Here is a 13,236-nt window from a genome sequence, read left to right on the forward strand (position 1 = left end):
CAGAGGAGGTTAAAAAAGTCCATACGAATTTTTCAGACAGATTTAGGCTCGGAACATGTAGTAGTTAGTAGCCTATCTGTTAATCCATGTAGCTACGAGTGACATCTAGTGGAAATGTAATTCCTCACCCGTTTCCTCAATGTTTATGTAATCATTATTTAGCCCACTGGAGGGCAGTTGCTGATGAATAACCTCACTCTCGTGCATGGGGCGCTCTTGAACCGGATGTGTGCATGTCGTTGTCATATGAATTCATGGTTCACGTTGTATCACATTGCAGTGGAAGCATTTCTAGCTACAACATGGGAATTGGGAACGACAAGTGACAGTGTGATGACTGTATATCAAGTTTAGCGTAAACAACAGTGTAGAAAATAACAGTTTATGTGCCGGATCTTATCCTAGATCGGTATTTCTGCCGGAGGTTGGCGGAGGCAAATAGAAGTCACGATGGTGAAAGAGCAGTTTAGAGAGACCGATGTGGCCAAAAAAATGTAAGTATGTCCAGTTAGCTAGCTAGCTTGGTGTTAGCCATTAGCCATTAATATTTCCTCAAGCCCTCTAGCTATGAGTATTGTTCGTAAATAATTGCCTAAAGCAGCTTGCAATTTGTCACATGAGCTTGCTTTTCATAGCTAGCTAGCTTTTTGCAATTGCATCATTGATTGAACAGGGTCAGCAATGCCGGTAACACGTTTTAGAAAGCTAGCTAGCTAAACAAACAATCATACCACATCACATCCCCACCTGGCTAATGTGGCAGGATATCGAACTCGTCTTGCCATGACCACTGACGCTCTTGCTAAGAACATGGTAAAGCATGACGTGTAGCGAGGAATCTGCATTCCAATCAACTACGAAGTAGCCTCAAGTAGACATCCAGCAAGGCAATGTTGACCATGCTTTACAAATGACTCTCAATTGACCCCTAAACTATAGCTTGTTATCATAGGCAGTCCTTGCTTGGGTAGGACCTATTTGCTAGTTGACCTACTAGACGGTGTCTAATTTAACCCCTATGCTGAGTTGACTATCTATTCCATTTATGTCAACAGAAGCCACATCTGTTTTGGGATGAAGTCGGCTGAGCAGATGAGACAGCAGGCTCATATCCAAGTGGTCAGTAAGAACCTGTACAGCCAGGACACCAGTCATACTCCTCTACCATACGGAGTACTGGATCACCGCATGGTAGGGCTGACACGTGTACACACACACACACACACACACACACACACACACACACACACACACACACACCACCCTATGGAGTACTGGACCATCACATGGTACACTACCGGTCAAAAGTTTTTGAACACCTACTCATTACAGGGTTTTTCTTTATTTTTACTACTACTTTATTTTTTCTTTACTTTTCTACATTGTAGAATAATAGTGAAGACATCAACTTTTAAATAACACATATGGAATCATGTAGTAACCAAAACAGTGTTAAACAAATCAAAATATATGTTATAGTTGAGATTCTTCAAATAGCCACCCTTTGCCTTTATGACAGCTTTGCAAACTCTTGGCATTCTCTATTGGTGGTTGTGACCCAACTCATGTTATATTCCAGGGCACCAGTGAGAAGGATCGTCCATGTGAGACGTGTGGGAAGAACCTGGCAGACTGTCTGGGACACTATGGATATCTGGACCTGGAGATGCCCTGTTTTCATGTGGGCTATTTCAAAGCCATCATTGGAATCCTACAGGCAAGTTCACTATAACAGTAACTGCCAAAATAAAGGAAACACTTGAGTAAATGAGGAGGACAAAGTAGGATGTATAGAGAGCAGGTGCTTCCAACACAGGTGTGGTTCCTGAGTTAATTAAGCAATTACCATCCCATCGTGCTTAGGATCATGTATTAAAAAATGCTCAGTTGCCCATTATCTTGGCTACCATGGCTAGAAGAAGAGATGTCAGTGACTTTGAAAGAGGGGTCTTAAAGGAACATAGAGGGTTTAAAGGGTGTGTCTCAGTCACCAGATCTCAACCCAATTGAACACTTATGGAAGATTCTGGAGCGGCGCCTGAGACAGCGTTTTCCTCCACCATCAACAAAACACCAACTGGTGGAATTTCTCCTGGAAGAAGGGTGTCGCATCCCTCTAATAGACTCCCAGACACTTGTAGAATCTATGCCAAGGGGGAGGCTGTTCTGGCGGCTCGTGGTCGCCCAACGCCCACTTTGTTGTTTCCTTTATTTATGGTAGTTATCTGTACATATTCATCTTCTCATTCTCTCTCTTCAACGTGGCAAACTAAATATGACATTACTGTACTGCACACTGAGTAGCCTACATCACAACCTTGATCATCCTGATTCAATTATCATAGTTACTTCTTTGACTCTTGCTATGTGATTGCTGTTCAAGCTGGCCCATTAGAACATCGTGTGATTGTTGTTCAAGCTGGCCCATTAGAACATCGTGTGATTGTTGTTCAAGCTGGCCCATTAGAACATCGTGTGATTGTTGTTCAAGCTGGCCAGTTAGAACATCGTGTGGTGGTTGTTCAAGCTGGCCCGTTAGAACATCATGTGGTGGTTGTTCAAGCTGGCCCATTAGAACATCATGTGGTGGTTGTTCAAGCTGGCCCGTTAGAACATCATGTGGTGGTTGTTCAAGCTGGCCCATTAGAACATCATGTGGTGGTTGTTCAAGCTGGCCCGTTAGAACATCATGTGGTGGTTGTTCAAGCTGGCCCGTTAGAACATCGTGTGGTGGTTGTTCAAGCTGGCCCGTTAGAACATCATGTGGTGGTTGTTCAAGCTGGCCCATTAGAACATCATGTGGTGGTTGTTCAAGCTGGCCCGTTAGAACATCGTGTGGTGGTTGTTCAAGCTGGCCCGTTAGAACATCGTGTGATTGTTGTTCAAGCTGGCCCGTTAGAACATCGTGTGATTGTTGTTCAAGCTGGCCCATTAGAACATCATGTGATTGTTGTTCAAGCTGGCCCATTAGAACATCATGTGATTGTTGTTCAAGCTGGCCCGTTAGAACATCGTGTGATTGTTGTTCAAGCTGGCCCGTTAGAACATCATGTGATTGTTGTTCAAGCTGGCCCGTTAGAACATCATGTGATTGTTGTTCAAGCTGGCCCGTTAGAACATAATGGGTGTTACCGTAATCAAAATGCAACACAAACATAGGCACAGACACATGCATAAAAACACATGATAACATACGCACTATACTAGCAAGCCAGTAGTAACTCAATAGAGCTAACTGGCTAGCTACTACTGTTAGCTAGCCAGATAGCCACAAAGAATTGACATCTACCTTGGATAACATTGGTTTTATGTCAGTTTTGCCTGTTTAACTAACTAACTAGCTGGCTAGCTAGATTACAACGATTCACATATATCTAGCTGGTAGTTATGAAGTAAAATGTTTGCTTTGTATATATCTTGTTTGGTCTCTATTGTTGTCATTGTCCTGGCTGGAAGAAGGTTCAGTGAATGGGGAGGTGCAGCGTGAGGTAATACAGTAGAGGGAGTGCTGCTCAGCGTGAGGTAATACAGTAGGGGGAGTGCTGCTCAGCGTGAGGTAATACAGTAGAGGGAGTGCTGCTCAGCGTGAGGTAATACAGTAGAGGGAGTGCTGCTCAGCGTGAGGTAATACAGTAGGGGGAGTGCTTCTCAGCGTGAGGTAATACAGTAGGGGGAGTGCTGCTCAGCGTGAGGTAATACAGTAGGGGGAGTGCTGCTCAGCGTGAGGTAATACAGTAGGGGGAGTGCTGCTCAGCGTGAGGTAATACAGTAGGGGGAGTGCTTCTCAGCGTGAGGTAATACAGTAGGGGGAGTGCTGCTCAGCGTGAGGTAATACAGTAGGGGGAGTGCTGCTCAGCGTGAGGTAATACAGTAGGGGGAGTGCTGCTCAGCGTGAGGTAATACAGTAGGGGGAGTGCTGCTCAAATGGAATGTTTTATGTGTTCTCCACACTCTAGTCCTCACAAGAACGTTCTCAAGAGAACGTCCTAGGTGCATGAGAGTGTGGAGCACGGTAGTAGGCATATTGAGAAACACCCAATGTGATTGTTGTTCCATTATCACTATGTTATTGTTGTTCAAATTGGCCCATTATGACATCATGTTATTGTTGTTCAAATTGGCCCATTATGACATCATGTTATCGTTGTTCAAATTGTTCCATTATGACATCATGTTATTGTTGTTCAAATTGTTCCATTATGACATCATGTGATTGTTGTATCCCTCCAGATGATCTGTAAGACGTGTTCTCACATCATGTTGACCAAAGAGGAGAAACTACAGTTTATGGATGTGTTGAAGAGGCCAGGCCTAGCATACCTCCAGAAACGAGGAATGAAGAAGAAGATATCCGACAAATGCCGCAAAAGGACAATGTGTCTCAATTGCTCCACGTTAAATGGTAGGGTATCACCAATTGCTTACTCTTTGACTGTTTACGGTTCCATTTTGACATTTGGGCCAAAATACATATTATTAAGTTCTATTTGAATTGAGTTGAATTTAGTTGAGTTGAAAGCATAGCCCAAGTGGTGGTTGGTGTGACTGATAATGTCTTTGTTTTTGCCATTTAACAGGACCAGTGAAGAAGTGTGGCTTGCTAAAGATCCTCCACGAGAAATACAAGACAACCAAGAAAGTGGTGGACACTGTAGTATCAGACTTTCTCAACTCATTCGATATCGCAATAGAACACAACAAAGAAGTGGAGGGCTTGCTTAACAGGGCTCAGGTGAGTCACGTTGAACGCAACTAGGGCTTGCTTAACAGGGCTCAGGTGAGTCACATTGAAGGCAACTAGGGCTTGCTTAACAGGGCTCAGGTGAGTCACGTTGAAGGCAACTAGGGCTTGCTTAACAGGGCTCAGGTGAGTCACGTTGAAGGCAACTAGGGCTTGCTTAACAGGGCTCAGGTGAGTCACGTTGAAGGCAACTAGGGCTTGCTTAACAGGGCTCAGGTGAGTCACGTTGAAGGCAACTAGGGCTTGCTTAACAGGGCTCAGGTGTGTCACGTTGAAGGCAACTAGGGCTTGCTTAACAGGGCTCAGGTGAGTCACATTGAAGGCAACTAGGGCTTGCTTAACAGGGCTCAGGTGAGTCACGTTGAAGGCAACTAGGGCTTGCTTAACAGGGCTCAGGTGAGTCACGTTGAAGGCAACTAGGGCTTGCTTAACAGGGCTCAGGTGAGTCACATTGAAGGCAACTAGGGCTTGCTTAACAGGGCTCAGGTGAGTCACATTGAAGGCAACTAGGGCTTGCTTAACAGGGCTCAGGTGAGTCACATTGAAGGCAACTAGGGCTTGCTTAACAGGGCTCAGGTGAGTCACGTTGAAGGCAACTAGGGCTTGCTTAACAGGGCTCAGGTGAGTCACGTTGAAGGCAACTATGGCAACTTTTAACAGTTTACCTGTCTACTCTGTAGAGGTCATATGAGGTTAATGGTTTGTTTTGTATGTTTTTCACTCAGCGGTGACTTACAGGGTTAGTATATGGGATAAGCGTTCATACAGGGTTAGTATATGGGATAAGAGTTCATACAGGGTTAGTATATGGGATAAGAGTTCATACAGGGTTAGTATATGGGATAAGAGTTCATACAGGGTTAGTATATGGGATACTTGTCGGAATTGAACCCACAACCCTGGTATTACTAGAGCAACACTTTTCTTACCAACTGGGTCACGCAGGATTTAAATGCTGACCGATCATGTCTTTCACCCCGACGGAGAACCTGAGTCCTCTAGTGGTGCTGAACCTGTTCAAAATGTGTCTGTCTGAATCTGGGAAACTGGCCCTTAAGGTTTTAAATGCTGACTGACCTTCATGTCCTGTGGTTTCCAGGAGAACCTGAGTCCTCTGGTGGTGTTGAACCTGTTCAGGAGGATTCCAGCGGAGGACATTCCTCTGCTCCTGATGAACCCTGAGGCAGGTAAGCCTGCAGACCTCATCCTCACCCGTCTGCTGGTACCCCCACTCTGCATCCGCCCCTCTGTCATCTCAGACCTCAAGTCAGGTACTAATGAGGATGACCTCACCATGAAGCTCACAGAGATCATCTTCCTCAATGACGTCATCAAGAAGGTGGGTACATTACATTTACATTTTAGTCATGTATGATGTCATAGAGAAGGTGGGCATCATGGGATTGGGACAGTAGCAGGAAGTTTCAATGAATTTGTGGTTAATTGTTTTATTAATCGGCCTGGGAGTTTTTCCACGAACTGACCAGGAAAACCTCTGGGCCCCAGTAGGCTGTTACTAACTAGTTGGTCAGCTGAGGAAAACCTCTGGGCCTTTTTATGAAAGCAATTACACAAGACAAGAAAAAAAGTTACAATTTCCAGTTGTTGTTATTGTTGTTGTTGTCTAATGAATGTTGAGTTGTTCTGCCCGCCTCCCATGCCGTCCCACAGCACCGTATGTCAGGGGCCAAGACCCAGATGATCATGGAGGACTGGGACTTCCTCCAGCTGCAATGTGCTCTCTACATCAACAGTGAGCTCTCTGGCATCCCCCTCAACATGGCCCCTAAGAAGTGGACCAGAGGCTTCGTTCAGAGACTCAAGGGCAAACAAGGTCTCGCTCATATAAATAGTGATTTTTATTCTAATCATTTAATAGTTACCTGTTGTCTATTCTGATTTCTAGTTCTGTGGTCATTCTCACCATCGTATTTATTAATAGTTGACACTGAATTCATGTCAATGTCATGTGTTTTGTCATAAACAATTTAGTTTATTTACACAGCTGACTCAGAAACAGAAAGTATCCTAGTTGATTGTAGAGCCATTTAATCACAAATTATAGAGTGGAATGTTATTCTCTGCTGCTGCCTTTGGATTGATAAGTATTTGGAGACACTCAGTAATTGATGGTCCGTGGTGTCTCTCTCAGGGCGATTCCGTGGAAACCTCTCGGGGAAGAGAGTGGATTTCTCTGGGAGAACTGTCATCTCTCCGGACCCCAACCTGCGGATTGATGAGGTGGCCGTCCCTGTGCACGTGGCCAAAATCCTGACCTACCCAGAGAAGGTAAGATTCTTATTGGTCACACTTTAACTACAACTTATAAAGGCTTTATAAGAATTAGGGCTGTCCGCGATAACACTTTTTAATGCTGTTAATTTCTTTGGCGCTTTTAATCGCTTCTCCATTTCTTTACCCCGCGCGGACCCTTTTTAAGCGCACGTGTTTTAGCAAGGACCCTTATAAGCGCAACACGCTCTATGCTGTGTACTGTCAGTGTGCACTCGGTCTCAGTAGCGCTGTCTGTCTCTATTGTGGTGTGCAATGCGCACAGCTTTGAGAAACAGCTTTGAAGGAAACCGTACAGATACTTCTACCATAAACACATTCCCAGGCATTTCTTCAGGTGACAGCAAAAAAACATTCATTTGTACCGAAGTAGCGAACTGGTTATGCTAACGTTAGCTAGCTAGCCAAAACATTGTTTACAATGCCATGGCTGAATGCCTCTTGATTCAACTAACTTCCCACTGTGATTTATATCAGAACGGGACATCCATTCCATGTAACTCCTGTTTCTGTTGTAGTTCTCAGGTCAAAAGACTTAATGATCCCAGTTCTAGTAGCAGCAGCTTGTGACTAGTTCATGATGAAGAACATTGAGAAGTAACCTGCACAGTGTCTTCACTGCCCTGTTGTATGACCTGTGACCTCTTAACTTGTTGTGCGCCCCAAGGTGAACAAGGCCAACTTAGAGATGCTGAGGAAGCTGGTGCGTAGCGGTCCCGAGGACCACCCTGGAGCCAACTTCATCCAGCAACGTCACACGCAGATGAAGAGGTCAGGACAGTTCTATTGGACATGTTTATTAGTCAGTTAAAAAGCATGGGCTGACCCACACCCCTTAAAATGTTGAAGAAGGCACTACGTGCCAAAACGTTGGTGAGGTTTACCCATTCAGTTATTAGAAGCATATATAGAGTATCTTTGTTTTTATACATTTTAGTTGTTTTAAAGGGATACTTTTTTTGTCTTGAGGCCCTTTAGCTACTTCCTCAGTCAGATGAACTCGTTGGTACCAGTTTAATGTCTCTGTTTACTGGGACACCAGTTCATCTGACTCTGGGGAAGTAGATAAAAGGGCCTCATTGTCCCGAAGTATCCCCTTTTTTAATAGATGCTCTTATCCAGTGTCAACTAAATTAGCTAAAACAACCACATTATCACAATCATTTGGTTGTTGGTTGGGTCTGCCATCCTTTTGGTTATAGGCCTACCACTAAACTGAAACTGTGGTTATAGGCCTACCACTAAACTGAAACTGTGGTTACAGGCCTACCACTAAACTGAAACTGTGGTTACGGGCCTACCACTAAACTGAAACTGTGGTTATAGGCCTACCACTAAACTGAAACTGTGGTTATAGGCCTACCACTAAACTGAAACTGTGGTTATAGGCCTACCACTAAACTGAAACTGTGGTTATAGGCCTACCACTAAACTGAAACTGTGGTTATAGGCCTACCACTAAACTGAAACTGTGGTTACGGGCCTACCACTAAACAAACTGTGGTTACAGGCCTACCACTAAACTGAAACTGTGGTTATAGGCCTACCACTAAACTGAAACTGTGGTTATAGGCCTACCACTAAACTGAAACTGTGGTTACAGGCCTACCACTAAACTGAAACTGTGGTTACAGGTCTACCGCTAAACTGAAACTGTGGTTACGGGCCTACCACTAAACTGAAACTGTGGTTACAGGCCTACCGCTAAACTGAAACTTTGTATGAAACCACATGTTTAGGTGTATGTTCTAAGAGTATTCCGTGTGTGTGTTGTGTGTGTGTGTGTGTGTGTGTGTGTCTCTTCAGGTTTCTGAAGTACGGGAACCGAGAGAAGATGGCCCAGGAGCTGAGGTTTGGAGACGTGGTGGAGAGACACATGATCGATGGAGACATCGTCCTCTTCAACCGACAGCCCTCTCTACACAAACTCAGCATCATGGCTCATATTGTGAGTGTTCTCTCTCTCTCTCTCTGCATCGTACACCCGTCCTTCACGTCGGCTCTCAGTCTGGAAACTGTCGTGTTATTCACCATGCTGACTCCATGGCAACGTGTAGGCAGAAAGAGAACCTCCCTGTTAGAAGTTGGGGATTTTGTGGGATGTATGTTGGGGGTTGTCTGTTTATAGCTGCCTTGTCGTGTAGTTGTTACTGTTTTAGAGCTGCCTTGTCGTGTAGCTGTTACTGTTTTAGAGCTGCCTTGTCGTGTCGTTGTTACTGTTTTAGAGCTGCCTTGTCGTGTAGTTGTTACTGTTTTAGAGCTGCCTTGTCGTGTCGTTGTTACTGTTTTAGAGCTGCCTTGTCGTGTAGCTGTTATTGTTTTAGAGCTGCCTTGTCGTGTAGTTGTTACTGTTTTAGAGCTGCCTTGTCGTGTAGTTGTTACTGTTTTAGAGCTGCCTTGTCGTGTAGTTGTTACTGTTTTATAGCTGCCTTGTCGTGTAGTTGTTACTGTTTTAGAGCTGCCTTGTCCTGTCGTTGTTACTGTTTTAGAGCTGCCTTGTCATGTAGTTGTTACTGTTTTAGAGCTGCCTTGTCGTGTAGCTGTTACTGTTTTAGAGCTGCCTTGTCGTGTAGCTGTTATTGTTTTAGAGCTGCCTTGTCGTGTAGCTGTTACTGTTTTAGAGCTGCCTTGTCGTGTAGCTGTTACTGTTTTAGAGCTGCCTTGTCGTGTAGCTGTTACTGTTTTAGAGCTGCCTTGTCGTGTCGTTGTTACTGTTTTAGAGCTGTCGTGTCGTTGTTACTGTTTTAGAGCTGTCGTGTCGTTGTTACTGTTTTAGAGCTGCCTTGTCGTGTAGCTGTTACTGTTTTAGAGCTGCCTTGTCGTGTAGCTGTTACTGTTTTAGAGCTGCCTTGTCGTGTAGCTGTTACTGTTTTAGAGCTGCCTTGTCGTGTAGTTGTTACTGTTTTAGAGCTGCCTTGTCGTGTAGCTGTTACTGTTTTAGAGCTGCCTTGTCGTGTAGTTGTTATTGTTTTAGAGCTGCCTTGTCGTGTAGTTGTTACTGTTTTAGAGCTGTCGTGTCGTTGTTGCTGTTTTAGAGCTGCCTTGTCGTGTAGCTGTTACTGTTTTAGAGCTGCCTTGTCGTGTAGTTGTTACTGTTTTAGAGCTGCCTTGTCGTGTAGTTGTTACTGTTTTATAGCTGCCTTGTCGTGTAGCTGTTATTGTTTTAGAGCTGCCTTGTCGTGTAGCTGTTACTGTTTTAGAGCTGCCTTGTCGTGTAGCTGTTACTGTTTTAGAGCTGCCTTGTCGTGTAGCTGTTACTGTTTTAGAGCTGCCTTGTCGTGTAGCTGTTACTGTTTTAGAGCTGCCTTGTCGTGTCGTTGTTACTGTTTTAGAGCTGTCGTGTCGTTGTTACTGTTTTAGAGCTGCCTTGTCGTGTCGTTGTTACTGTTTTAGAGCTGCCTTGTCGTGTAGTTGTTACTGTTTTAGAGCTGCCTTGTCGTGTAGCTGTTACTGTTTTAGAGCTGCCTTGTCGTGTCGTTGTTACTGTTTTAGAGCTGCCTTGTCGTGTAGCTGTTACTGTTTTAGAGCTGCCTTGTCGTGTAGCTGTTACTGTTTTAGAGCTGCCTTGTCGTGTAGCTGTTACTGTTTTAGAGCTGCCTTGTCGTGTAGTTGTTACTGTTTTAGAGCTGCCTTGTCGTGTAGTTGTTACTGTTTTAGAGCTGCCTTGTCGTGTCGTTGTTGCTGTTTTAGAGCTGCCTTGTCGTGTCGTTGTTGCTGTTTTAGAGCTGCCTTGTCGTGTAGCTGTTACTGTTTTAGAGCTGCCTTGTCGTGTAGTTGTTACTGTTTTATAGCTGCCTTGTCGTGTCGTTGTTACTGTTTTAGAGCTGCCTTGTCGTGTAGCTGTTACTGTTTTAGAGCTGCCTTGTCGTGTAGTTGTTACTGTTTTATAGCTGCCTTGTTGTTGCTGTTTTAGAGCTGCCTTGTCGTGTCGTTGTTGCTGTTTTAGAGCTGCCTTGTCGTGTCGTTGTTACTGTTTTATAGCTGCCTTGTCGTGTCGTTGTTACTGTTTTAGAGCTGCCTTGTCGTGTCGTTGTTGCTGTTTTAGAGCTGCCTTGTCGTGTCGTTGTTACTGTTTTAGAGCTGCCTTGTCGTGTAGCTGTTACTGTTTTAGAGCTGCCTTGTCGTGTAGCTGTTACTGTTTTAGAGCTGCCTTGTCATGTAGCTGTTACTGTTTTAGAGCTGCCTTGTCGTGTCGCTGTTACTGTTTTAGAGCTGCCTTGTCGTGTAGCTGTTACTGTTTTATAGCTGCCTTGTCGTGTAGCTGTTACTGTTTTGGGTGTATCAAGATAAGTTTATTTCAGGCAGATCTCAATGAAATCATTATTGTATTCATCTTTATCTGTCCTAAAGGCCAAAGTGAAGCCTCACAGAACGTTCCGGTTCAACGAGTGTGTGTGCACGCCGTACAACGCTGACTTTGACGGGGACGAGATGAACCTTCACCTTCCCCAGACAGAGGAGGCCAAGGCTGAAGCCCTGGTGCTGATGGGGGTTAGTGTCACCTGCCCTGCTTCACCTTTAGACTCCTGCAGCACACCTCACACCCCCACACACTACACACCCCCACACACCCCCACACCCCTCACACCCCCACACACCTCACACCTCACACCCCCACACACCTCACACCCCCACACACCTCACACCCCTACACCCTCACACCCCTACACCCTCACACCCCTACACACCTCACACCCCCACACACCTCACACCCCTACACACCTCACACCCCTACACACCTCACACCCCTACACCCCTCACACCCCTACACACCCCACACCCCTACACACCTCACACCCCTACACACCCCTACACACCCCTACACACCTCACACCCCTACACCCTCACACCCCTACACCCTCACACCCCCACACACCTCACACCCCCACACACCTCACACCCCCACACACCTCACACCCCTACACACCTCACACCTCACACCCCCACACACCTCACACCCCTACACACCCCTACACACCTCACACCCCTACACCCTCACACCCCTACACCCTCACACCCCTACACACCTCACACTCCTACACACCTCACACCCCTACACACCTCACACCCCTACACACCTCACACCCCTACACACCTGACACCCCCACACACCTGACACCCCCACACACCTGACACCCCCACACACCTGACACCCCCACACACCTGACACCACCACACACCTGACACCCCCACACACCTGACACCCCCACACACCTCACACCCCTACACACCTCACACCTCACACCCCCTCACACCTCACACCCCCTCACACACCTCACACACCTCACACCTCACACCCCCACACACCTCACACCCCCACACACCTCACACCCCTACACCCTCACACCCCTACACACCTCACACCTCACACCCCTACACACCTCACACCCCTACACACCTCACACCCCTACACACCTCACACCCCTACACACCTCACACCCCTACACACCCCACACCCCTACACACCTCACACCCCTACACAGCCCTACACACCTCACACCCCCACACACCTCACACCCCTACACCCTCACACCCCCACACACCTCACACCTCACACCTCACACCCCCACACACCTCACACCCCTACACACCCCTACACACCTCACACCCCTACACACCTCACACCCCTACACACCTCACACCCCTACACACCTCACACCCCTACACACCTCACACCCCTACACACCTCACACCCCTACACACCTCACACCCCTACACACCTCACACCCCTACACACCTCACACCCCTACACACCTCACACCCCTACACACCTCACACCCCTACACACCTCACACCCCCAAACCCTCACACCCCCACACACCTGACACCCCCACACACCTGACACCCCCACACACCTGACACCCCCACACACCTGACACCCCCACACACCTCACACCCCTACACACCTCACACCCCCTCACACCTCACACCCCCTCACACCCCCACACACCTCACACCCCACATACCTCACACCCCCACACACCCCTACCTACCTCACACCCCCACACACCTCACACCCCTACATACCTCACACTCCCACACACCTCACACCCCTACACGCTGTGCAGCCCCCCCTACACGCTGTACAGCCCCCCCCTACACGCTGTACAGCCCCCCCCTACACGCTGTGCAGCCCCCCCTACACGCTGTGCAGCCCCCCCCTACACGCTGTGCAGCCCCCCCTACACGCTGTGCAGCCCCCC

At 46.9% G+C, this 13,236-nt stretch overlaps 1 protein-coding gene across 2 annotated transcripts in view; it reads left to right on the plus strand.

The window, feature by feature from the left end:
- Positions 1-266: 266 nt before the first annotated feature.
- LOC120017466 (DNA-directed RNA polymerase III subunit RPC1) overlaps positions 267-13,236 on the plus strand; it is an 83,370-nt gene continuing 70,400 nt past the window's right edge. For both annotated transcript variants that reach the window (XM_038960222.1, XM_038960223.1), the window contains exons 1-11: positions 267-494; positions 1,056-1,191; positions 1,580-1,717; positions 4,231-4,402; positions 4,578-4,732; positions 5,841-6,080; positions 6,413-6,575; positions 6,894-7,030; positions 7,701-7,804; positions 8,840-8,981; positions 11,384-11,524. In XM_038960222.1, coding sequence (XP_038816150.1) covers positions 451-494; positions 1,056-1,191; positions 1,580-1,717; positions 4,231-4,402; positions 4,578-4,732; positions 5,841-6,080; positions 6,413-6,575; positions 6,894-7,030; positions 7,701-7,804; positions 8,840-8,981; positions 11,384-11,524 — 1,572 coding nt within the window. In that variant the 5' untranslated portion in view covers positions 267-450. The remainder of the gene's footprint in view (positions 495-1,055; positions 1,192-1,579; positions 1,718-4,230; positions 4,403-4,577; positions 4,733-5,840; positions 6,081-6,412; positions 6,576-6,893; positions 7,031-7,700; positions 7,805-8,839; positions 8,982-11,383; positions 11,525-13,236) is intronic.

The sequence above is a fragment of the Salvelinus namaycush genome, chromosome 22 (assembly GCF_016432855.1).
Source record: "Salvelinus namaycush isolate Seneca chromosome 22, SaNama_1.0, whole genome shotgun sequence".
Classification (NCBI taxonomy): Eukaryota; Metazoa; Chordata; class Actinopteri; order Salmoniformes; family Salmonidae; genus Salvelinus; species Salvelinus namaycush.